General features: G+C 39.9%; 1 protein-coding gene across 3 annotated transcripts in view; it reads right to left on the minus strand.

The window, feature by feature from the left end:
• Nucleotides 1-26,968, minus strand: part of SHQ1 (SHQ1, H/ACA ribonucleoprotein assembly factor) — a 100,579-nt gene that overhangs the window by 67,663 nt on the left and 5,948 nt on the right. For all 3 annotated transcript variants that reach the window (XM_007076627.3, XM_042979423.1, XM_042979422.1), the window contains 4 exons: nt 25,640-25,762; nt 24,257-24,417; nt 15,388-15,500; nt 8,703-8,830 (listed from right to left, as the gene is read on the minus strand). In XM_007076627.3, coding sequence (XP_007076689.2) covers nt 8,703-8,830; nt 15,388-15,500; nt 24,257-24,417; nt 25,640-25,762 — 525 coding nt within the window. The remainder of the gene's footprint in view (nt 1-8,702; nt 8,831-15,387; nt 15,501-24,256; nt 24,418-25,639; nt 25,763-26,968) is intronic.

The following is a 26,968-nucleotide window of genomic DNA, read 5'->3' on the forward strand; positions in this document are numbered from 1 at the left end:
AAAGTTCTATACAAAAGAATAGGAATATTCCCATATAATAGGCAATGTTAAGGGCAAAGTATCTATTAATATCTTTTAGACACAAAGTATTACCTACATAACACACAAATGGGACCACATCACACATATTTGACTTGTGGGAAGACAGTGGTTCTTTTCAACAGTGTGTCTTTTCTTCTCTGGCTTTCACCCTGTCTACATCTTCAACAACAGCCTCCCCCACATTAAAAATCTAGTATATATCATTTCATATTTTTCTCTATAATCATGTAATGCTATACAGACACATAAACATATACAAAGGAATTTATATGATCCTCCCTCCCCCACCCATAGAATTCGATCCTTTTTTTCCACCTAGCCTACCTCACTGAATAACTCTGGCAAATCTCTCCAAGTCAACTGGTACTTAGCTAATTTTTGTAAAGGCGCAGAATATTCCATGGTGTGGTATGCTCTATCCAACCACTCCCCCTACTGATGGGCATCCACTATGCTTCCAGTTTTCTGCCAGTGCTAGTAAGACTGCATAAATGTCCTTACCACACATCCTTGGATACTGGGAGGTTTTATTTCTATAAAAGAGATTCCCGAGAGTAAATTCACTGGGTTAAAAAGTGCATCTGTTTTTTAAGAATACTTTATTTAAAGGCTACAACTCTCCTTTTTAATGGCCCTGGATACAAGTTCTCCTTCTACACCCATCCCTCCCACCCAGCGATAAATATCATAGCTTTTCCTACTCATTTCCATTTTAACAGATAGGAAGTGACTGTAGTATGAAGAATTCTAAGAGGAGACACAGTGAATGTGGGCAGAATCTGTGACTTGCTTCTATCCAAAAGAATATGGCAATGGTGATCAGTCACTGTCATGATTATGTCGCTTTAAAGAACAGACTGGAGCCAGAGACTCACCGCTGGTTTTGAAGAAATAAGATGCCATGTTGTTAGAAGGCTGTTTGGCAGGAGAGTGTGGGGGGCTGTGAGATGTGAGAGTAGCCTCCAGCTGACAGCCAGTAAGGGCACTGGGACCTTAGTTCTACAGACGCAAGAACAGAATTCTGCCAACCATCAAATGAGCCTGGAAAAGAGCCCTGAGGTCCAGAAAAGAACATAGCTACCAACACATATGAAAAAAGAAAAGAGAAGATGGCCATATTTATGTACACCCTGATAAGACGCTGAGCAGAGAACTCAGCTAGCAAACTCGAGTCCTGAGCCATGGAAAATGAGTCAAATTAGAACTGTTTCTAATTTGTGGTAATTGGTTACACAGCAAAAGAAACCTAATACAATTCTATACCACTGTTACTGCGGTTAGTATTTTTCTAACTGCTAAACTTTAAGCATTATTTTATAGGTTTGCTGGCAACCTCTGAACGAACCATTCAATGTGTTTCGCCCACTTTTTTCTATTGGATGGCTTGTCTTATCAAATTTTTAAGAACTTGCTGTTATAGATATGAACCCTAGTCATATCTCCAAATCGACTGTATCTCTACTGACTTTGTTTATGGGATCCTTTGCCACTGATTTATCTATTTTTTTGCGTGTAGCCAAATACGTCCATCTTTAAAAAAACAAAACAAAACAAAACAAAACCAGATTCTGGATTGACAGTCTCTGATAAGTTTCCCCAACTCCTGAAATGTACATGAAACCTCTCATCTTTTCTGTAAGATTTACAGTTTCCTTTCTAAAATCTTAAGTTTTTAATCCATCTGGAAGCAATTTTTTCATGTTTTAGGATTCTGGTTAATTCCAGGTAAACAGTTAATTGCACCAGCACAGTTTGGTCAGTAATCCATCTTTTCCCCATTGTACAGAACTATTACCTTTGTCAAATAGATCTGTTGTTTTCTTACTAACAATTACTTCCAAGCATTTTCAGCTTTAGTGACTTGTAAATACAATATTCTCCCCCCCCCCCCATTTCCAGTAATTTTTGATAGGACAGAGAAAAGCTATTTCTTTTCACAAACCACCTTACCCAATATTTGGCTGCCTTGACTAAAAAAAAGCGAAGTACTTAATGAATGCTAATAGTTAAAAAAAACAAAACAAAACCTTTATGTCTACATTGGTAAGGTAAGCAAGTATATAAGGCTGAAGTTCTTTCTAACTTTCCTCTGATGTTTACAATATAGACAAGCTATCGTCAAGGATCTATTTTCTCACATTAAAACATGAGCATTTTCTGGGGCTCCTGGGTGGCTCAGTAGGTTAAGCATCCAATTTCAGCTCAGGTGATGGTCTTGTAGGCAGTAAGTTCAAGCCACGCATCAGGCTCTGTGCTGACAGCTCAGAGCCTGGAACCTGCTTTGGATTCTGTCTCCCTCTCTCTCTGCCCCTCCCCAGTTCACACTCCGTTCTGTCTCTCAAATATGAATAAACGTTAAAAAAAGTTTTTTTTAAAACAATATGAGCATTATCAGTTATTATCACATATACAAAGTAAAATGCATCTTACCTTAAAGCAAGATTTACAGAAAGAGTAACAAGTAACAACATAAGTGTACTCAGTTCCTAGCTAGTGTAAGTAAAACATGGCCTGCTACTTACCTTAGAGCGATTTCTTTTTTTTTTAATATATGAAATTTATTGTCAAATTGGTTTCCATACAACACCCAGTGCTCATCCCAAAAGATGCCCTCTTCAATACCCATCACCACCCTCCCCTCCCTCCCACCCCCCATCGGCCCTCAGTTTGTTCTCAGACCTTAGAGCAATTTCTAAAGAAACTTAAGCATCTAGATATTTTAAGCTACCTCTAAAAAAAAAGGTTGTCAACCTTTTACCTTGCAAAGTAATCTTTAATTCTCGTTCCATGCCCTATCAGACCATTAGTTTCAAATTCACTTAAAAAGTTAGGCTCAATAAAGAGGAATATTTTGCTTCCAGTTCCAGTGGTTCATACTAACGTAGTTCAAAACAAAGCAAAACAAAACAAAACTTTAAAAGGCTCTCTCTTCAGGTTTTAGAATTGCCTGTTACATTTAGGTAAGGACAGGCTAAACTGCTAACCAAGAGACCCCAAAACACAGTGGCTTCTCTGAAACAGAAGTTTGTCTCCCACACTACTATTCTGAGTGAATGATCCAGGACTGGTGAGGCATCAGCACCTCCATCATATGACTTCCAACTATGCATCTAAGAAAGCTGTTCCAGGTTTTTACCATTTCCTAACCAATGGGCAAGCAGCCTAAGACGGCAAGCTCCTTCTTTCTAAAGACCGGGGCCAGGGCACACACCACTTCAGTCATTTCCCATCACCCAGGACTTAGGCACAGGACCACGCTGAGGGCGAAGAAGGAAACCAAAGGGAGTCAACGGGGCAGTCACTAGCTGCATGCTCACGTGTCTAGCTCCAACTCAGGAAGCCCCTGAGGGGAGGAAGACTAAAACAGACACCAGGTGACCGTGATGCTTTTAGGAGCCCAAAAATTAAGTTGCTTTTTAGTATTCCCAAATCACTCTCTTACTAGCCAGTTACCCCATCCCTTCTATCTCTGTTCAACAAAAACTGCCCTTTTGCGGGGTGCCTGGGTGGCTCAGTTGGTTGAGCGTCCAACTTTGGCTCAGGTCACAATCTCGCGGTCCGTGAGTTCGAGCCCCGCGTCGGGCTCTGTGCTGACGGCTCATAGCCTGGAGCCTGCTTCCGATTCTGTGTCTCCCTCTCTCTCTGCCCCTCCCCCATTCATGCTCTATCTCCCTCTGTCTCAAAAATAAATAAACATTAAAAAAAAAACAAAAAAACTGCCCTTCTGCTCATCACAACTGGACAAGGCCAGAAGAGAGAGATTTCCTCACACATGCTGGGCCCTTTTCACATAGTTTCCCAAACCCACTTCTGTCCTCTCTTAGGAGCCTTAACTTTAACATGGCTTCTTTTTGTTTAAAGGCTTCCTTCCAGCCATTTTACACTCTATCCTCTGGGGGAAAAAAATCTTAAGCGCAGTTATTGGAAATTACTAGAAGCAATACCCCTCTACTCATTAAAATTTACTTAGTGCAAAAAACCAGATCTTGAAATACATTTATGTAACCATTTTTTAATGATGTTAGAAATTCTATGTTTAAAAAGTATGAGAAGAAACAGGAAATATATGTGCACAAGTGCTGCTTACATAAATGACAACGATGGGAATGCATTTGCTTAATTTGCTGGCAGCAACATAAAGATATGTGTATACTTTTAAACTTAATGCAGGTAGGTGTCAGGTGAAGCATTCTTTAAAGACTGGGATTTGGAAATAGTATTAATAAGACAGATAAACTGGGTGCAGAATGTCTCATTGAAGGGCTAATGTGAGGATCCCTTAATTTAAATAGAAGCTCTCAGTTCAATTAAAGCAATCTGATTTAAGGAAAATATAAGAAAGCACATATTCACTGCATGAAGAACGTATACCTAACAAAGTATTTTAGTCCCCTAGTAATTCATAAGAAGGTTTGAGACAGTATTCTCATAGGTATAGTTTTGAGATGTTCATTACTTCAGCTAATAGCAAAGTGCCAGGTGTTCATGATGATATTATCTCACTTGAGAAAAGCCTTTATCCTAGTTGACTAATAAGGACTTCTGCTTCCAGATAATTCTAAATCATAAGGTAAGCATTCCCAGAACCATTTAATAATACATTTACTCATCTAAATGTTTATACCTTCATTCTCAAGTAATCACACCTGTATATACACTTAATCGTTTGTAAAGACTGACCTAGGAACTATAGGTTCTGATGTTCCATTACCCACAAGTAAGGGCTTCTGCATAACGTAAGTCACTTTCCAAGACCGTGTATGCAAGAAAAGCCTACTTGAATGTACTTACGAATTCTTGGATGCCAGGTGCCCCAACCTTTCCTTAAAACACACCACCACCTTTTTCTGAACGTTTTCAAGTCCATTTTGGCTTAAATAGCTCATTAATAATACACAAATGCATTTAAATTCTGAAATTCAAGCAAAGGAACCAGAGATGATAAATAACAATATTAACAAAGTAGGAAATCACTAGAGAAACCAAAAGTCTGAGCTCCCCAAGGCCTTTTTGATTAGAGCTGTAAATCACATCACCCAAAGGGGAACTTGGGGAGGTTTGCACACAATCAGGTCTAACTAAGCAGCGGCAATGGAAATGACTACAGATGCGGTGCCAACAATACTTGGATGATTGCCACCATGAGTAACATTTGTCAAGCATTTGTATGACTAAGCTACACTACAAAGCAGCCTTGCTATACAGTTCACAACATTTCGGTTAATTATACTTCTATAAATAATCTACAGTCAAACAAAGACAGCGGAAAGCTCAATTCATTTGGGGAAGACACTGGTGCACTAGCATGATGCAAATGGCCCGGGACCACCTCCCAATGTTAAAAAAAAAAAACCCAATCAGTACATGTGAAGACTGCAAAGGGGCTCCCATCAAAATGGAAAGTGACCTTCTTAACTTCACTTTGAACATTCTCTAGTTGTGTTACTTTGAAATCGTCCCTTCTCTCTAAATCCCCCTCCCAAATATCTGTCTTCTGTGGGGCAACAATTAAATAATCCCTGATCCGGCTCCTCTCGGAGGAATGCAAATCTGTCTATTATATTGTATACTTTCTGGAAACAGATCAAGGGAACCAGAAGAAAATGTGCTGCATTCAAACCTTTAGCCTAAATGGGTAGTCCCGCAGCGCTACAACTTTCAAAGCTGACACTGACAGTTAGCTCTACAAACACTGGAGAACTCACTGGTGCCAAACAGGATGTCCCCGCTAGGAAGTTCATTGACTAAAAATGTTATGTGGTGTCACACCATGCAACCATGTGCCAAGATTCTTGGGCTGAGATTAACCACGGAGAGACAACATGGGAAATGTGGTAAGTCCATCCTCATGAAACCAGAGCTCAGCAGGAGCACAGCATTTAACACTTCCATTTACAAGCCTTTGGGGAGGAAGACTGGGATCATTAATAAAAGTCTCCATGTTGTAACTCAGGCCTTGAATGAAAATCATAGGAATCATAAAATCAAAGGAATCATAACTGAGGCAAAGACAGGGAGCAAAGTTCACCATCTAAGGCTTATCTGGAACTCTAAACAATCTAGCTTACTATTTTATGATGAGACTGAATCAAAGGTAGAGCCCTCACCCGCACTGCTGTATCTGCCTGGCAACACCCCACTGCAGTAACACAGAAAGGAAGGAGGCCAGGGAGGCAAAGAACAAAGAGGAAGTGGAAGGGAAAATACAGCACGAGCATGCTCCTTGAGTAGGCTAAGGACTTGAAAGTTTATTTCTTGGTTTATTTTTTTTTTTGCCCATATTATCATCTGGGTGAACACACTTCAAAACATTTTCACAATTCTGGGGACCTCCAATACTTGACCAAGAAAAAAAGAAAGAAAGACAGGGGCACCTGGGTGGCTCGGTCAGTTAAATGTCTGACTCTTGGTATCGGCTCAAGTCATGATCTCATGGTTTGTGGGATGGAGCCCCCCATCAGGGTCTGTATTGATAGCACAGGGCCCGCTTGGGATTCTCTCTCCCTCTGGCTCGCTCTCTGCCCCTCCCCCGTTCACATGCACATGCTCTCTCTCAAAAATAAAAAAATAAACATTTTTTTAAAAAAAGAAAGAAAGATCTCATTAACAAAAAACTTCCCCCTAAAGCTTCATAAATGTACAAAAATTTTAATTTCACAGAGAGGTCATTCAATTTCTGGCACTCCCACCATTGATGTTAGTCTACAAAAATAACCTCTAACATTTACAACATGCTAGGGATTTCAAGTACATCATCTCATTCAGTCATCAAGACAACTCTATGTGGTAGGTATAAGATTTCCACAGCAACCCTGCCAAGTTGCAAGATCACACAACTAGTCTGTGATGGAGCAAGGTGTTAAAGCCCGAACCCCATCTTTAGCTTATATCCCACCCTTAACCCTACTTGGCACATTACGAAAAGTACTTTCTGTACAACAACACAGAGCTCAAGTTCTTCTACCTTAGATCACAAGTCCTTGCTATTTTTAAAGGTGATTTTTAAAATGAATCACCATACTAGCTTAGCAGGCTACAATTGTTCTCTAAGCACCAGTCGGGATACATGTCACAGGTGGAATGAAGATGAAGGGACAGGAGAGGCAGTGGTTAAAGGGAAGAACTAGTCTAATCTTCTGTTACAATTACACACAGAGAACCAACTCAAAGGCTGGCTCTCACAGAAAACAGGACCTAGAGCAAGCTACAAAGGATCCAAGTGAAGCAAGTTCGAATTTAAAGAAAGGTAATGCCTTTTCTTGATTTTTAGGGCAACTAGCTCACCCTTGTGGACAGAAAACTTAACTACACAACCACCAATTTCCACCTGCACCACCTTATCAAAACACTGCACCAAATTTGGGGAAACTGATTGAGACCAGCAGACAGCCTTGATGATTTCAGAGTGAGCAGACATTTTAAGCAGACCTACGTGGCATATACAATTACCTATCTCAACTGTGTTAGCAATCCTCTACCTGAAAATGTGTCAATATAATGTGGGAGGTCACTGAAAGATTCTTAAACTCAAATCAAATATAAAACCAAGGATTTGTTGAAAAGAATGTAACAAGAGCCATTATTTATAAATGAGTTTCTCTACTGCAGTAGTCAATTATAAAAGATTAAAGCAGCAGTTTTTCCATCTGGTAGAAATCACCTAAACTCTAACAAAACCGAACTACAAAAATACTTTGTACGATATTTATCTCTTCCATAAATATTTACCAAGAACTTAGTATACAACAGGCACTCTGCTAGACAACAGAAATACAGCAAACGACAGACGACCGCGTTACTATGCAGAGAATCAAAGTACTGTTAGGCAATAGACTTGCAGCTACTTCAGACTGAGTGGCCAAAGAAGGTACTGCAAAAAACTGTAAACAACCCAAACGTCCCATCAGTAATAAATAGCCCAAATGTCCATTGATCATGATAAAAATATACAACAGAATACCAGGCAGCTATTAAAAGCTCAGGAAGAACCCTAAGTGCCCGACATGGAAGAGGTACAACATGTGCTACACACTGGAGAAAGTCAAGAAAGAAGAGAGTACGTGTGAGTCTGTTTATAAATTTCTTACAGCTAATATTCAGATGTTGGTATATGCACTGAAAAAACCCTAAAACTGTTAAGAGTGATTACTGTTTTTTAATACAGAAATAAAAGCCAAATCAGTATACCGCAAAACATGGGCCTTCTACTCTTGATCTATCTGAAACTGTTATAATTCTAACATACAGATGTAATATCATGAAAAACTTGGAGAGGACATATCCAATTCAATCAACAGACAAAGGGAATGAAAACTAGGTCTTTTCCCACCATTGCTAATACTCAAATGCCCTTACTACAGTGGAATGTTCAGATCTTTTAAGCAGATTATTCAACTATTACAGATGTCCTGTGTGTTCATGTCCCTAAATTTACTTAAAAAATAAAAATTTTTAAAAGGATCCCAATGATTCAACTATACTTCAAAAGACTGTTCCAAGACCAGTCTAATCATCGAGTAGCATTTTCCAGTCTGGGGTGAAGACTGCACTTCCAAAATCAGCAAACCAAAAGAATATCTTCCCTCCATGAGAGAATTACAACTGTGTGCTTAGTAACAGGGAAGACGGGAAACAAATTAGCCTAATTTTGAGTTGCTTACCTAATGCAGCATGATTTTCTTGCTCCTGACTCTTTCCCAAAGAGGCCATCATTTTTGAATATATGTCAGTCCACCAAGGATTATACTTCAAAATCTGTTCAACAGCCTCATCTTCAAAAAAGTCAGCTCTGGAAAGAAAACAGTCAACGAGCTTGTTACATAGAATTGAGCTGAGTTTCATTTTTCTTTTAATTTTATCTTAACTCCTTATGTTTGGTATTAGAAACAGAGATTGTTAATTCAAAGTACAGATCAAGGAAATGAGCACTGTGTTCACTTTCTGAGTGGTCACTAATCACCATAAAACGAAAGCTGGGGTCAGACTAAAGGGATATGTGACATTTCTGCTCTCCTCAGAAACAAAGTGGAGAAAGGACCAGTCCTTCCCTTGAAGGCCCACCCCCGTACTGCACTGGCATGGAATGAGGCAAATCTGAACACAAAATGGACTGAAGCACTGAACTTGGGCTAGGTTTTTAAGTACCACCTGTTCTGGTAAGGTTACAATAAAGGAAAGAATCTTTTAATTCTACCAAAGGAAAAAAAAAATCAACAGGAAATACAAGATACTGCACACCCACCCACCCCCCCCCCCACACACACCATTTATTAGCATGTGCCCTCATACTTTCTACCAAGATGCAATTTCTCTTACTTAGCTCTGCTAGTCCTAATAGTCCCTTGGCTTAAAACTATTGGAAAAGAACAAAGCAACGTTTGTAAAGGAGAGAAAATTAATTTGCGTGTACTTCACTTTCTGGGTTTTAACTTGCAAAATAACTGCTACCTTCAAAATAGGTTCCTGGAGGACATTTATTCAGAAATTCTACCACCTTGCATTCAAGGCTGAAAACTGGTATTCGTGGGAACAGAACAACAAAAAAGTAGAACTCATGGTGAAAAATTCATTTATATGTCAGTTAATTAGAAACTCAAGGAATTGGTTGTTTTCACAGGTTGATTTTCTAGCTGATAGTTTTATGACCTGAAATATTTTTTCTTTCAACTGAGATAGTGAAATCTTTCTAAAATTAGAAACTCAGATAACTGAGTTATTAACTGAGTTAATTTCTGATTAGAAAATCAGATAACTTACTGAATTCTTCATACATGCCAAGCACTGCACTAAATACTTTTCACCCATCACTTTCTTAAATCTTCACACCATCCCCATAGGCAGGGGGTACTACTAATACTCCCATTTTACATGGGTGGAAACTGAGGGTCAGAAAACTTGTACATCGTGGCCAAGGTCAGAGAACCAGAAAGAAGTGTGGCCAGGATCTGGACCCAATTAAGTCTTACTCCAGAATCCAAGCCATTAACCAATATAAACATTCCATTTTTATGCTTCAGGAAATAAAAGTACATATGGGACAAAACTGAATAGCAATGATCTTGAAATAGTAATTGTCAATTATCAATTTTTGTCAGGTACATGACAGATATTTCAAAAAGATAAGTACTACAAGTAAGCAGCTAAAATGCTTTAATAAAAGTCAACAGGAAGTACTGACTCTGCCCTGTGCCAACCAACAGTAGTACTGACTCCATTTTGGGCACTGGGGTTACACGGCTGATAAGAGACATGCAGTCAGGGTCCTTACGGAACTTACAGTGTCATAGGAGGGCCCAGCAGTCACAATATAAGTGCTATGTAACTACTATGACCTAACAGTACGAGCATCTATGGCAAAGTCACACTGGGATGACAGGGAAGGTCTCTGAAGCCAATAGCTGAATGACAATTAACAGTTAACTAGACTAAGACAGGTGGGAGAGAGTATTCTGGCTCCAAGAATAGGTAGCAAAGGCCAGGAAACAAGAAGGCACGTTTAAGGGGGCAAAGGGGAGTTGAGGATAGCTGAAAACAATACGCTGTAGTGACAACAACACTGTAAGCCATGTCCAAAAAATCTAGTGGATATTTGTCACTAAAAATGACTAGACACTTAAAACCTTTTACATATGGGTCTCATATCAGTGTGCTTTGGCCCACTGCTCTCACTGGTCTGGAATATGGTCTAGGAGCAAGCCCCAGAGCACAGAAATCATGGAGGCCCGGAAGGGGGTAGTAGCAACGGACATGGAGCAAAGTGGATCTGAGCTACAGTCAGAGGCTAGAATCCTTAGGATGTAGACATAAAGGGGGCCAGGAGTCAAGGTCTATATCCAGCATTCCAGCTGAGACAGTTCAGTGGACAACAGTGCCCTCTGATGAGACAGGAACACAGGGACACTAAACAGAATAGCTGGAGACTTCCGCTTGGAACAGGCTGAGTTTGAGACATCCTTGCAGGACATACAGAGACTGGTGCAATAGGCAGTTAGCCACACAAATCTGATGCTCAGGAGAGACACATGGAATCGTGGGCATTTAGACAGTGACGGAGACCAAGGGAGAACACACAATTACCCAGAGAGAACTTGGGAGAATGAGAAAAAAGGACTCCACGTACTGGAGGGCTGACGACACTTAAGTCAAGAGTTGAAGTGCCCATCTAAAATGATTCTGGGTCTCCCTAGAAGAAGTGATGGGAAAAAAAACCAAAACAAGACCTTGTAAAATCTACCACTTCCACGCCCTCCCTCTAAAAATTTCAAAATGTTTAAATGACTCTTTTGAGTAAAATCTCACTAATATAGTCCCAATAGTTGAAAATGTAATGGCTTATCCTTTACACTGTCCATGGTTCAAGAGTTTTGTGAACAAGATCTGAAGTTGACTAATGTTCTACTTTCCAAAATAAATTTATTTTCAAGTTTCTAAATGTCATTCACTCAATGAGCATTTACCGAGTGCCCCATGAAAATGCAGCATCAGGGAGATGAGGATCAGTAAGACACTCCTGACCCTTCAGGGCTCCACGATGAAATGGGAATGGATACAAAGAGAGAATATTGTAACATCAAGATGATCTGTCACTTGGAAGCCCTGAGGATCAGGGCTTCCTCTGCCAGTCTGAGAGGGCGTGTGCCAGGGGTGACACCGGAGCCCAGTCTTAAAAGATAAAAGTTATCCAAGTCAGGTGGAGCAAGGGAGAAAACAGCTGTCACAGGAGTATCATGAATACAAAGTGTGCAAGAAGTGGCGTGGTACAAGCAGAGAAATAACTAAAATTCATTACTGCTGCAGCGTACAGGGTAGACAGGGACAGGCAAAAGAGAAGCTCCAGACGTAAGCACAGTCCAGATCACAGAGAACTTTCTACACCATGCTAAGGAGGCAGAAGTTTATATACTTTAATTGATAGAGAACCCAGTGAAGATTTAAAGCAGATGTTCACTTTCAGTACTTAAGACATGATACTGGTGGTTTTATGGTTGATGGATTTGCAGGAGTCCAGGCTGGAGGTGGATACACCAAATACGAAGTCATGAGACTGCTGCACTAAGCCAGACATACAGGAGGACCAGAAAGAGATCGAGTGAAGGAAACAGCAAAGAGATAAATGGTACCACTTCTGGATGGATTAGAAGTGTGGAGAAAGAAAGGAGTCGAAGATAAATCCCAGGTTTCTACCCTGAGTGACTGGGGTGAAAAATGGTACACTCCACCGAACAGAAAATGCAGGAAGACTTTCCAGGTAAAAATGATGAGTTCAATTTTGGACACTCAGCAGAGGAGGTCAGCAAATACCCAGTCGCTCTCCAAACCCTTAACAACATGACTTTTCTTCAGAGCACTTATCACAATCCAAATCTTGTCTCCTTCCGCACTAGAAAGTAAGCCCCATGAATGCAGTGACCTTGTGGTATTCACACGAATCCTCAGTATGTGTGACTCTGCCTGGCATGCAGTTCATTCAAACTGGGATTTGTTGAACAAATTAGTGCATATGTGAAAGAAGAAATCGATGAGATTTTCCTCTAATGCTTTTTCCTAAGCTTGCCATTTTGAATAAAGAGCCATGCTGGAAGCAAGTGATCTTCTTCCCAGCCTCATCATTAGTACTCAGAGCCTTGACATTCCTCAATTAATCCAAAAGCCACATGAGTGTATCAAACTCTTAAAACAAATTTACAGCACTGAAAAGTTACAATTTAAAATGGCACCCCAAATGCTAGGGATCATTTTTGTACCTCTTCTCATCTCACAGATATTTAGAATGCTAACTCAATTCTTCTATTTTCTCCCAAAGAAGGACATAGGCAGATTTATGAATTGGTTCAGGTAAAAGATATGCTGACAATTAAAAAAAACAATATGCGTAGGGAAGGAAAGAAAAACCACTCTCGGCAAGAGAAATATGAAAACTTGGCTATGATAGGCAAAACAGGAAGGCCTATTAAAGAATGTTTCCAGATACCTTCAACAAACTGTAGTGTAAAAATAATGCCCAAAAGGAGTTACAAATAGCAAAAAATAGACAATCAAAAACAATGCATGTTTATGGATCATCTGTTATATGCCCAGTATTCTGCTGGGCTGCAAAACACAGAGCAAGGAATAACATCACAGAATGGCCTCTAGATTTTACAACACAAGACCTAAAAAATAATTATTATCCTAAGTCATTTATATGTGCCTTTGAAAGGTATGAATTTTTCTATATACTGAATTTACCTCATTGTGTTCTGCTTAGGATAGAATTAAAATTAGTTTTCCTTAAGCCTGTAAAATATCAGACACCGTGACGAGACATCACGACCAGTAAGAAGTCACACAACTTGAAAGTCTCATATACTTCACAATGACGTATATTATGTATTACGCATGTACATTACATTCACGTACATAAATATCTAACATGATACACGCAATGTATTATCTGCATGGTAGGTAAAAATTGAAGCAAACCTTTTCCTCCACTGTATTAACCATTAAGAACAATTTAAAAAGCACTGAGCTAAAAAAAAATTTTTTTAATTGAAAATTTAAAAGAATTTTACTTGGACTTCACTAGCATTAACACATCTGGGTGAGTCAGTCAGCCAATATAAATAATGGGTAAGAAGTAACACAAAAACTACAATTAGCCAAAGTCTTACTGTTACTGGAGGAGTCACAAAGAACCTTTACCGCACAGCTCCCACTCTCTGACCTGCCCATGACTAAATTTAAACCACTCGTGTAAGAACTCTTCTTTAAATAATGGAAAGAATAGCTCATGCATACTATTAAAGAAAATGAGCTTCTGGATAAAGAAACACAGAAGATGGAGAAAAATAAGGGCTGCATATAATATCACACTGCTAACTATAAATTCCAATTTCCTAATTCTCTCAGGCCATGTCGTTATTCTTCCAGTTTTAGAAGAGAAGAGATAGGCAGTTCTTCTAATTAAGCTCCCTCCCACTTGAAATTTTACTCTTGTAAAGCTCATTCTGTTTTCATGCTGGCCCGAGAAATTTGCTGACAATGAAATTTCCCACTTTAAATATTCAGCATGATTTTAAATAGGTTTCTTCAAATTACTCTTCAGTGGACCTTTAAAGCCACAATTGGAGAGATAAAGGTAATTAGAAATGGCAATATAAATGGAGCTGAATCTCTCAGATGTCCTCCAAAATATAACATACCCTGCTCTTACCCAGTTCCCCCTAGGATGTTGAACAGTTCTGACCATTTATCACTACACATCACTCAATGCATTTGCACATCACAAGATATATTTCTGCCATTCCAATTAGTCTCCCACTGTGTCACAGGAGATAGAATGTTAATCACAAGAGTAACAGCAGTTAAACTGAAATAGTGTACATGAAAAGGAAATACAAAATGACAAATGGAAAGACTCTTTTCAAGTCCTGACGGAGCCACTTAGTAGTGGTATGACCTTGGGCAAGTCCCTTAACCTTCTTTACCCAACTGTTGTGAAAACGGATTTAAATAATCACTTGAGAGCACTTGATAAGCTGAAAGCACTATACAAATATAAGGGAATACGATGATTACAGCTGCATGTATAACGGTTTAGAAATTGTTGGCCCAGAGCTTGGGAAGAATAATAATTGAGGCCTACATCAACCTAGGACTCACATCCTAAGAGAACTGAGTATCCACAGAAGCCAGGTGACAATCCCTTACTTGGAAGAAGTACTGCTTTTGTGGCCAATGAGAGACATCACAATGCTCAAGTGATTATTTACCTATGCATCAACTAGGTAAGTTTGTTAGGCAAATACAAGCCTGCAAGTGACACATTATGGCAAAAGACACAATTAAGGCAGATGGGAAATACAACAAAACTTAAAATTAGATCTTATTTATACCCTACTGCAATGAACAATTATTTGTTAATTAGACTCAGATCTTCAATTACAGGTGCTCAGAGATGAAGTGTTGGTAAAACCCTGGATCAGCCAAGAAATGTAGTAAATGTAGATTCAAATTCTTAAAAAAAAACTGAAACATCTTTTCATTTACATAGACCATTAATTACAACAAAAAGTCTACTGAGAAGAACTATAAATATTCTCACGAATGCAGTGTTCTACTTTTAAGCCTGGCAAGGAAAAACTTTAAGAAGTACATTAAGAGTTCTCCGATGCTGGAATGATATCTTAGAAAGATCACAGAGGCTTAACACTTCGTAGGTTAATTCAAAAGTCAATTAAGGTTCTGAGCCATCACTAATTTCAAGAATCCCAAAACCACAGGCCTAGCATAGTTAAAAAGGCACTCCAAAAATTTTCAAATCAACGTCAGGTCAATTAAACGCTCAAAAAACTCAATACTCACAGATAATGATCAGGATCAAACTTGGCCAGCTCAGCATCCAGGCGTTTCTGCCTTCGTTCAGGTGCAGGAGTGAAATCTGGATCCTTAATATCAATAACATCACTCAATTCATCCTAAGAACACCCAGAAAAGAAAGAATAATTGCTATCTCCTATTTTGTCATCGAAAAATCTAATTTTGCACGAAAGGCCAAAACAAAGGAACAATCTGATCAGCAGGCCGTAATACTACCTGTGACATGTAGATTCAAATCCAGCAAATGTTTGTTAAACACCTACTGCTTCCCTGTTAGAAGTTTTCACATAAGTTATCTCATTTAATTCGTACAACAAGTGATCAATATATATCAGAGACATAAACGTTCATCATAAATTTTTTTAATGTATATTTAATCTTGAGAGAGAGACAGAGACAGAGCACGAGCGGAGGAGAGGCAGAGAGAGAGAGACACAGAACCCACAGGAGGCTCCAGGCTCCGAACTGTCAGCACAGAGCCTGATGTAGGGCTCAAACGCACGAACCATGAGATCACAACCTGAGCCGAAGTCGGACACTTAACTGACTGAGCCACTCAGGCACCCCTGAACATTCATCATTAAAAAAACAAAAAAAAAAAACAAAAAACAAAAAACAAAAAACAAAAAGCAAAAAACAGAATAACTCCCTGCAAGCAACAGGAACATTCAATTCTCCATCTCTTCCCCATTTACTCCTAGAGATTTTAAAGTTATTAACAGCATGTTTAAATACATTTCTAAATTTTTCTTTTAATGTTTATTTATTTTTGAGACAGAGGGAGACAGAGCGGGAGTGGGAAAGGGGCAGAGAGAGAGGGAGACACAGAATCTGAAACAAGCTCCAGGCTCTGAGCTGTCAGCACAGAGCCCAAAGCGGGGCTCGAACCCACAGACCGTGAGATCATGACCTGAGCTGTAGTCGCACCCTTAACTGACTGAGCCACCCAGGCGCCCCTAAATACATTTCTAGACTGGAAGATGGAGATGCTCCTGCCATGTTAGCAAACAGAACCTTAGATAACTTTTGTGTGCCCATAAATCTCTGCTCGACCAGAAATCCACTAGACCCAGTCAGCCAGTCTCCAGAAGCCAGGCCAACCCTGGGTGCTATGCTTACTTCCTGGTTCCCTCTTACCCCAAACAGGGTTGACTGTGTGGCCTTAGCCAATCAGACATTTCCTATCTTTCTTCCTTGTTATTCTTTATCCCATTAAAATTTTCTGCCTTTCACCCATTTTTCCAAGTCTCCCAGTGAAGACTGTTCACTTCCTAAAGCGTTAAATAAAGTCTGTTTGTATCACTGAAAACTGTCTTCTTTAATCACTTTTGAACATCTACATGCAGACTTTCCTTTTGTTTCTTCCTAAGGACTAACTCAGCTGGTCTCAAATAAGGATTTCCAAATAAAACTTACATATAAAACTGTGTGTGTTCTACTTTATGAGCATATTTAAGAATTTTTAAGGGCAATTTTGATGCACATTACTTTCTATCTGCAAACTTAAAAATCTAATCCTAATTGATATTCAATTTTACCATAAAAGTCTTCACTGATGTATACACACACTGATACAGAGCATGTTTCTTAGGTCAAATCCTACAGAAAATAGGTATAGTAGGAAAACTGTCTAGGAAACCATATAATCTTTTTTTATTATTATTAGAATTATGAAGCCAAAAAACCTCATACAATGCAACATATCCCTATAGCGACATCTTTTTTTCAACCTCCTCATTCCAATTACTGACCACAAATGAGAAGTATAGAAACTTAAAGAACCTTAACTAAAAAGAAATCCAGGGAAATTACTCGAAAGAGTCATGGAGGGAAACTGAAAACAGACTGGCAAATGGAATGACAGGTTAGTGCCTAATAATCGAGCTTAAAGTCGAGAGCCGTGAGGCAACCTCACCACAAAGAAATGAGCTACAATAAGCTAAAGGAGCCAAGGAGACACTAAGATAAACACTCCCCACACAATCCAAATTTTTGCATTGAAAAAAAAAAAATTCTCATTCCTATCACAATCCACTTAGCTCAAGTAATATCAACAACATTTAACCTAAGCACATTCTAATACAATGAAAGGGCCCAGAAAACTTTTTGGATGTCACGTCCAGAATACGTTAATACTTCTAACTACAAACATTCCAGGCAAAAACCAGATTCTTGGCTGTCCCCAAATAAAATTTTGCATTCCAAAAGTTCCCTTACAATTCACTTTTGGGAGATTAAGAATATATTTCCCTATAGAAATACTATTAAAACCAGTATTTATGTGCTCATGGTAACCCACAAGTTTATTCCACTTATAATAAACTTTAAATAGAGTACTCTCCATTCAAAGGGCATACAACCCTGTGGCAATGTTTCCATGAAAAAATGCTTTCAGAGTTCCATTGCAACCCACCACAAACATCTCTTCCCCCAAGCAGGACAATCTGGACTCTTCCCCTCTTCTTCACCTGCCTGAAATGAAGTCCTCCAGGCACATAGCCAGAAAAGGTGCTGACCATAGGCCTTGGGAGGAGAGGTCGAGTTGTACTGGGCCCACTGGACTCATGTCAGCCAGATGGCTACCATGAGAGCCGTTTCCTGCCCATAGACCCCAAGTCCTTCTTCCCAGCACCCTTAAGTCACACATTTGGTTCCCTACTAGCCCCAAGGAGTTCCTTGCACATACATACATGTACTCATTCACTCACTCACTCACTCACTCACTTCTGAAAGCAGCCCAATGAAGCAGAAAAAATGTGAATCTGTAGTCAGACAAACTGAAATTAAAACCCAGCTCCAGGGGCGCCTGGGTGGCTCAGTCGGTTAAGCGTCCAATTTCAGCTGAGGTCATGGTCTTGCAGTTCTTCAGTTTGAGCCCTGTGTCGGGGTCAGACCCCGGAGTCTGCTTCAGATTCTGCGTCTCCCTCTTTCTCTGCCCCTCCTCCACTCACGCTCTGTCTCTCTCTCTCAAAACTAAAAATAAACATTAAAAAATTAAAAAAAAATAAACACCTCAGCTCCAGTCTAACTGTGCATCCTCCCTGAATCTTAGCCTCCCTTCTGTGAACGAGTCTAGTGACACCTCCACCGTGAGGCTGGGGACTAGTTTCCCCTTGCTGCTATAACAAATTACTACAAACTTAGTGCCTTAACACAACACAAATATATTCTCTTATAGCTGTGGAGCTCCCAAGTCCAGAGTCAGTCTCACTGGGCTAAAATGAAGGGAAGGCAAAGCTGGTTCCTTCTCAAGGTTCTAAGGGAGAATCGGTTGCTTTGCCTCTTTCATCTTGGAGGGTAGCTTCCTCATTTCTTGGCAGGTGTATTAAAAAAATGTCCCATGACAATGCCCTTCCTCCCTCGGCTTCCATCATCATGTGGCCTTCTCTCTTTTCACTTTGACTGTCTTACCTCCTTCTTATAAAGGCCCTGTGATTAGATAGGACTCACCTGGATAATGCCGGATAATCTCCCCATCACAAGATCCTTAACTTAATTGTACGTGCAAAGTCCCTTCTGCCACATAATGCAATATGTTCACATGTTCCAGGGACTGGCACACACAGACATGCCAGGGAATGGGGAGGGAAGGAGCATCATTCTGTCTACCACAGGCTGTTATGAGGATTAAATGAAATAATACGAGTAAAGCATCAAGTACAAGGCTTAATACATTCAATAATTAGCTTCGTTCCTCTGTGTCTCCCTATTGCATGCTGTTCCCTGCACTCACTGTCCAACTTCCTACTGGGAATACCTGTCCTCCTTCCCCTTCCATGTCCTCACTTGCCAGTAGCAATAAAAAGAGAAAAATAGGGATTAAAATGTGCTGCTTCATTACTTCACCTGAACCAGATATAAGGTCACAAATGGGGTAGAATCTGGGAATTTCTGTAGGTAACTACATTTCAGAGGATAAACGGACTAAGGGAACCACAGGCATTTCAAAATACTAATTGCACTGAGAATAAACCCAGACTTTCCCCACAGCTCTGCACAATCTAGCCCCTGTCCTATACTTCACGCCCACCTCCTACCTTCCTCTTCTGGCTCAAATCCCCCAAGCCACATATCAGGCTTCCTTCCCTTTCTAAAACCCTGAGACTTTGCATTTACAATACACTTCTCACCATTCAAGACTCAGTGCAAATGTCGCTCCTCAAAGGGGCCTTCTCTGGGCATCCTCACCAAAGGAGTACCCCACAGTCTCCCACATTACCCCAACCGTTCCTTCACTTGTCACTATCTGAAATTCTCTAGTTTATTTGTTGTTTACAGGATTACGGACTAGCTTCCCACTAGAAGATTCCATGAGGACAGGAGTCTGGTCAATATTTTTCCTCACTGTATCCCTGGCACTGTTCCTGGCCTTCAGTATTAAATCATTCATTCAGCAAATACTGTATGAGGGACTGCCTGGGGTGCTAGAGATCCAGAAATAAATATACGCACCAGATCTCTGCTCTCATGAGAGTAAGAATTAGACAGTAAGAATGCAGCTGTCCTTCCTCTCTCCCTCCTCTCCCCTCTTGCTTCCAGACTCAGGGCCTCCACATGTAGCTATGCAGTCTGTACCCCAAAGAACACGAACATCCCCAGCAGTACAAGTCCCACCAGGCTCGTCCTACGCACGGTCATACACAGTGGCCCTGTTCAAACCGGACTCTCAAGAGGAACCGAAAGGAACTACAAAGCCAAGTTAGCGTGGGGGAAGAGAAATCCATCTAGGGCATCAACCAACCAAAGGTAGAAAGATAGGAAGATGGGAAGTGTTCGGCCATACCAGAACAGTGGTGATTCTGCTACGGCCACTGTCAGTCGAACCATTTAAAGTGGGCATTGCCAAGAAAAGGTCATGCAGGATGAAAATCAGGCTTATGTTAAATTTTGGCATCACTATGGCAGAGACCCTCCAGGGAGAAAATGAACTGTGTGCACATCTGGCCAGTAGGCCTCCTGGAGACAACAGCCTCGGGTCCCTGGTGCAGCTGCGGGAAGGAAAAGGGCCAGTGAGCCAGCGTCCTGTGGCTGCTGGCAGCGGCGGTGCTGGGAGCTTGCTGGGTTGGCGCCCAGAGACTCTGGGATGGTTGCTCCTGGCAGCCCCCACCGCCTGACGCCGGTTGTGAGGCCCTGACTTTGAGCAGCCGGGGCAGTTTTCCAAGGGCGCCCTGACGGCTGGCAGCGGTTTTGAAAGGAAAGAAAAAAAGGGATGGGGAGGGGAGAGATACGTTAAAAAGAATGTTTCAGCAAATAGCACTTCTTTTTTCTTCTCATTATCAGTATGAAATATGGAAGTTTCTATGCATATGCCGTGTACACGGTCGGAGGGGAAAAAAACATCGACTATAAATCCCACCCCCCATGAAGGATTAAATTATTCGATTAAGAGCAGATACCTGGGTCTTGGAATTACGAATCATGTTTCCTTTCTTTGTTATATTTTTATAATGAATATATATCGCTTTTATCATCAAAGAAAATAAACCTATTTTTCACTTAAGGGGGGGAAAAAAGAGACTGTGGAAAAACTAGTAAAATACGAGCCATCAACAAAACTTCATGGATATTTTCTCATCCAAAGCCAGAATGAGAGAAAGTCTAAACTTGTGAGAAAACATTCTTTGAGAAAATGCTGACGTTTCTTAAGTCCATCACTTGAAAACAGAAGAGATGTTCTCAAAGGTATTTAGGCAGTAATCATTCCAGCTTCTTCTCATTGCTTCACTAGCAGAAAGACACCCACACCACTAACCTTAGTCAAATGATCACTCAGTTTTTAAGCACAGGGTAGTGGTGTCATACACAGAGCAGTCATGAATGCAGAACAACTCTGCGAGGAACACCAATTATGTGAGATTTGGGGGCCACTATCGCACAAAACACACCTACGTTAATACCCCAGAGAGGGTGTCCTTTGGTTCACAAAGGATTTTTGAAAGTTTTCATTCCTTAATGGTCATGAAGAATACCACAAACTTCTAGTTTTATTCATTAGAACATATAATCTTGAGGGGACGGTGGAGGAGAGGAGAAAATGGGTGACGGGCGTTGAGGAGGGCACTTGTTGGGATGAGCAATGGGCGTCGTACGTAAGCGACGAGTCACGGAAATCTACCCCCAAAACCAAGAGCACACTTTACGCAGTGTATGTTAGCCAATTTGACAATAAATTATATTTTTTAAAAAAATCATTCAATAAAAAAATATATGTATATCATTTTGAAAAACCAGTACCTACATCTACTGGTTTGTCCACTGGTAAAAGGTGCACAAGTAACAGCAAAGATGCCAGGATGGAACAGATAGACACGAGAGCCCCGCACAGTGCCTGGCACATGGACATAGTCAGTAGCTGTTGGCTGTTGATGCACAGACAGGGAAGTCCAGTACCTGTTACTCAAGTCCCCCTAGAGAGGAGTGAACTTCAGCATTCAGACTTTTTAAAGAATTTAGAAAAGTTAACTGGTACACACCCATTACATATTTTATTTAACCCCCTCTAAATCTGGGGCAGCACCCTGTATTCAAATGCATTACTATTTCTCTGGCAAAATCTGTCAATATGCACACTAAGCGGGATTTAAGAAACTAATAAAAGACTCACATCGGTGGGGCTCCTGGGTGGCTCAGTGGGTTAAGGGGCCGACTTGACTTTGGCTCAGCTCATCATCTCACAACTCGTGGGTTCAAGCCCCCGCATCAGACTCTGCGCTTACGGTGCAGACTCTGCTTCCAATCCTCTGTCTCCCTCTTTCTGCCCCTCCTGTTCCCCCTCTCCGCTCAAAAATAAATGTTAAAAAAAATAATAATAAAGACATCGATTCAGATCAGGTTTTGTCACAAAACTAAACACACAAAAATGTTTACTTTGAGAACTTTCTGTTACCCCGTTACTACAGACATGGGTTATAAGCCTGCACCACTAGTTACCAGTTACATCACCCCTCAGGGTTGGTTCACATCCATGGCTCTCTTTTTTTCCTCTGTCGAAGAAAATATGCATTCAAACAGCTTAGAACAGCAATGCTCATTCAGTTAAAATTTGAACATTTTAATGATTTTAGATCATCAAGCTAAAGGCTCGAGAATCATGAACATCAAATTCAGTGTTTCATTTCTGAGGGGAAACAGAATGATGTAATCAGGGGCTCTAACTATGCTGACATTTATTTTTAAAGCTGGGTGATAGGTGCCCAAAGATTTGGTGCCTTAGTTAAGACATTCAGAAAGACACAGAGAATATTTCATAACATTTTTTAAAATAAATCTAAATTACTTATTGAACATTTCCAACAGATACAAGGACTTGGGACCTAAAGGACTTGGCCTAGGCTTACGTTATGGCATTCCAGCATCTTCTCAGCAACCTGGCAGAAATCCCTTGAAATGCTCTCCCCTCAACGGCAGCAGCAAGAAACCAAGTTCCGTCGCCTCAGAAATGATGATCCATCTGAATGTACAATCTGTACTTGGCCTGCTTGACTTGTATTAGCATTCATTTAGAGCTTCACACAGGTAAACCCCAAGTGATGGACCACAAAGTAGCTCTCAGCTAAACAGGTGAGGCCCATTCACTGTAGTTAGCGCTGTAGACAAAATGGACTCTAACTACCTCAGAGATGACCAGAAAATGTGATTAGGGAGAGAGACTATGGAGAGACCGTAATTCAGGGAAAAAAGCATATAAGGGTTTTGAAGGGAGTATCTAATCAGCATTATTTGCTCAAGTAAATCCCAATTTTGTTCTCTTCAAAGAGTCTGGAGAGCATTTTATATTTTTCATGGGCAGAAGTCTTTCTAGCATCCTATTCTTTTTCAAAGAGTTTTTATAATGCAGCATCTCCTAAGTTTTCTAAATGCTATTACAAAGTAGATGAGTAAATTTATCCCTATTTGATAAAGAGGAGACAAAACTTGTTTATGATCAAATAACTGGCCTGTCACCCCAAATCTAAGCAGAAGTGGGACTAAAACATAGGTAAACCCTTCTTTAGTAAATTCAAATATGTCTTACTATAATAAACTACAGTCTAAAGAGATTTCATGTCCTCTGCCCAAATAGGGATTGAAAAAAAAAAAAAAAAAGTTGTCTGTTACGATTTCTTTCATTTAAAATTCAAACAAAACAAAATGAAACAAAACTCCAAGCTAATGGTTCAGAAATACTTTCCATCATATAACATTCTAGGGATGCATTTTCTATAAAACAACACAGGTACAAAATAGTTCAAAATCTCTCCTCTCCATTTCATTCTCCCCCCATAAACTAAAATAAAGCAGAATTCCCTATGTTTTTTGAGGAAGAGAGACTGATGTCATTCCTTTTTAGCCTAAGTGACAAACGATTGGGTTCTAACAAGAGATTACATTCAACCCCCACCAAGAGTAAACAGACACAAGTGCCTACTGTACACCAAGAACTAAACAATTCGATCAAAAGACACAAATTCATTCTCACCGGGAACATTCTCTCTCATTTATATGTATAAAACATCATGTAATCATTTTCATCTTTCAGAAGTGTAACACAAAGATTTGCAGTTAAGTATGAGGAAAGAGGAGTTCCGTTTTGTGTTTTGGAAACTTCATGTCTAGAATACTGAATGAAGTGGAGAAAAAAGAAAGTAACAGGACATCTGACATCTGTAAGCACAGTGTGACTGGGCAGAACCACCAATGCAATGGAAAGGAACAAACGTGTGTAATCACTACAGAGAAGCAGCTGTGACTTGTGCTCTGAATACATCACCTCCTATAATCTTCATTAAAGATCTCCAAGTAGGAGCAGAACTGAAATTAAAATATCAAAATGGTAAAACCCTATACAACAAGGTCTTTTAGAAAGAAACCGTACCTGTAACCGCTGAAACACTCCGGATCGTAAATTTCCAAATCCATAGTGGTACTGTGGATTCAGAGCACTTTCTGATACCTCTTCATAGGGGACCTGTTCAATTTCCCAGTCAAACTCTTCATCCTCAGCTTCTACTCCTCCCTCAGAAACTTCAGAAGCACCTGAATGTGTTAAATATTAATTTATTCAAGTACGGGGTTTCCTAGGTACAACTTGGAGGGGAAAAAGTATACAAAATGCCTGCCCACATGCACTGAAAGGTATGTAAAAGAATATACATAACCTCATTATTTGTAAAATTTTAACGTTTAATTTTGAGAGACAGAGGGAGAGGGCACGGGAACAAGCGGGGGAGGAGCAGAGAGGGAGGAGACACAGAATCTGAAGCAAGCTCCATGCTCCCCGTTGTCAGCACAGAGCCCAACGTGGGGCTCCAACCCACGAATCGTGAGATCATGACCTGAGCCATCATCAGATGTTTAACCAAATGAGCCACTTAGGTGCCCCAACCCCACTATTTTTCATAGCTTCCCCCCCAAAAAAGGAACCAATCCGAAGGCCCTCAAGAGTCAGATGTATAAATAGTAAATGCAATGAAAGCAAACAAACCTCAGCTATAGATGGAAAAACCTCAGAAAAATATTAAGTGAAAGAAGCCATACAAAAAAGAACACACACTGCCTGAGTTATATACACAATTCAAAAACAGGCAAAACTGAAGGTAGCAGTAACACTGCAGAGGGAGGAAGAAGGGACCAGGAGGAGGCACAGGGTAGGATTCCAGGGTATTGGAAACATTCCATTTCTTGACCTAGGCAGTATTCATTTTATGTAACTCATTGGATTTATAAACTTTTGATCAAAGCTCAAGAGGCCATTACTTTGCAAAAGACAGAGATGCTGTTTTAACTCGTCCAAAAATGTGACCGACACACTGAGTCAGTAATGTGTTTTTTGTCTTTAAATTATATGTCACCAGGGCACCTGGGTGACTCAGTTGGTAAAGCGTCCAACTTCCGCTAAGGTCATGATTGATCTTGCAGTTCACAAGTTTGAACTTTGTGTTGGGCTCTGGCTGACAACTTGAAGCCTGGAGCTTGCTTCGAATTCTGTGTCTCCCTCTTTCTCTCTGCCTGAACCCCACTCATGTTCTCTCTCTCTCTCTTTCAAAGATAAATAAATGTTTAATAAATAAATAAATAAATAATAAATAAAATTATATGTCACCAAATGAGCTAGTTTTATTTTCATGTGATGTCCTTATCTTGTCACCTGAAGGATTTTCTCCCATTTCCTATTTGCTATATCCCTCTTCCCCCAGAAACACAAAGCACTCCAAATTTTCTGTTTATCTTTATTTCTTCTTAACTACAATAAACATACCTATTTCTTCCACAAGTGGTTTGGCAGTCCTGGATTTTCTTGGTGCCAGAAGAGCGGTTAACATGTTCAGTCCCTCAAAATGCTGGCCAGGAGTTTCTTTCGGCAATCGAATGGTAAAAATTCCTTAAAGATAAATTTGTTTTATACTTAGCTCTATTAAAAAAATCAAAGACTTCACACAAATACATCCAAGAAATATGTATTCCTATTTCATAGGGCTCCAAAATTATGCCCTTGTTATATAGTGAATAAAAATCAGGATAGAAAAAGGCTTGGGCCCCTGGGTGGCTCAGTAGGTTAAGTGTCTGACTTCAGCTCAGGTCATGATCTCGCGGTTCGTGAGTTCAAGCCCCACATTTGGCTCTGTGCTGACAGTTCAGAACCTGGAGCCTACTTCAGGTTCTGTGTCTCCCTCTCTCTCTGCCCCTCCCCTGCTCCCGCTCTGTTTCTCACTCAAAAATAAAATAAATATTTAAAAAAAAAAAAAAAAAAACCTTGGAAAAAAAAAAGAAAAAGGCTCAAATAGGGTTTTTCAGAATCACTGATTCAGCTGTCACCTGTATCAGAAATTAATCTTCTAAAGCTGCAAAATGCTTTAGTCTTACACAGTATCCCCTTAACCTACTGATAATATTAAAAGTCCAAGCCAAAACCTCTAAAACTCAATGACCTGAGAAGGCAGTAGCTTAGAATTGGCCCATAGCTACTTATAAGATTTATTTCTGAACTAGGAAAGAAAAATCAAGATATCTAATCCAATGAATAGCAGCAATTTCAAAAATTCACAAAATCTTAAAGCAATTATAGCTTAAAAAGTTATCTGAGATCTCAAGAGACATATCCCCAAAGTCTAAGACAGACTCAAATTCTACCTATGTACTTCTTTCCTTTCCCTGACTAGGTTTATCACTTCATTGAGGCTACCCCATAGACTTCTTACATTATTTACTACTGTGAATTTAAAATATTTTTTTACCTTTTTCATTGCACTTAAACATATTTCAATACAGTTGACACTTGAACAAAATGGAGCTTAGGGATGTGAACCCCCACCCAGTCAAAAATCTGTTTAACTTTTGACTCCCCCAAAAGCTATGAATAGTCTACTGTTGATTAGAAGCCGTATCAATAACATAAACTGTTGATTAACACATATTCTGTATATTGTACGTATTAAATGCTGTGCCCTTACACTAAAGAGAAAAGAAAATGTTGTTAAAAAAAATCGTACGGAAAATACATTTACAATACCGTATCAAAAAAAAAATCCGCATATAAGTGGATCTGCACAGTTCAAACCCACGCTGTATGAAAGTCAAGTATATATCA

This window comes from Panthera tigris, chromosome A2 (genome assembly GCF_018350195.1).
Source record: "Panthera tigris isolate Pti1 chromosome A2, P.tigris_Pti1_mat1.1, whole genome shotgun sequence".
Classification (NCBI taxonomy): Eukaryota; Metazoa; Chordata; class Mammalia; order Carnivora; family Felidae; genus Panthera; species Panthera tigris.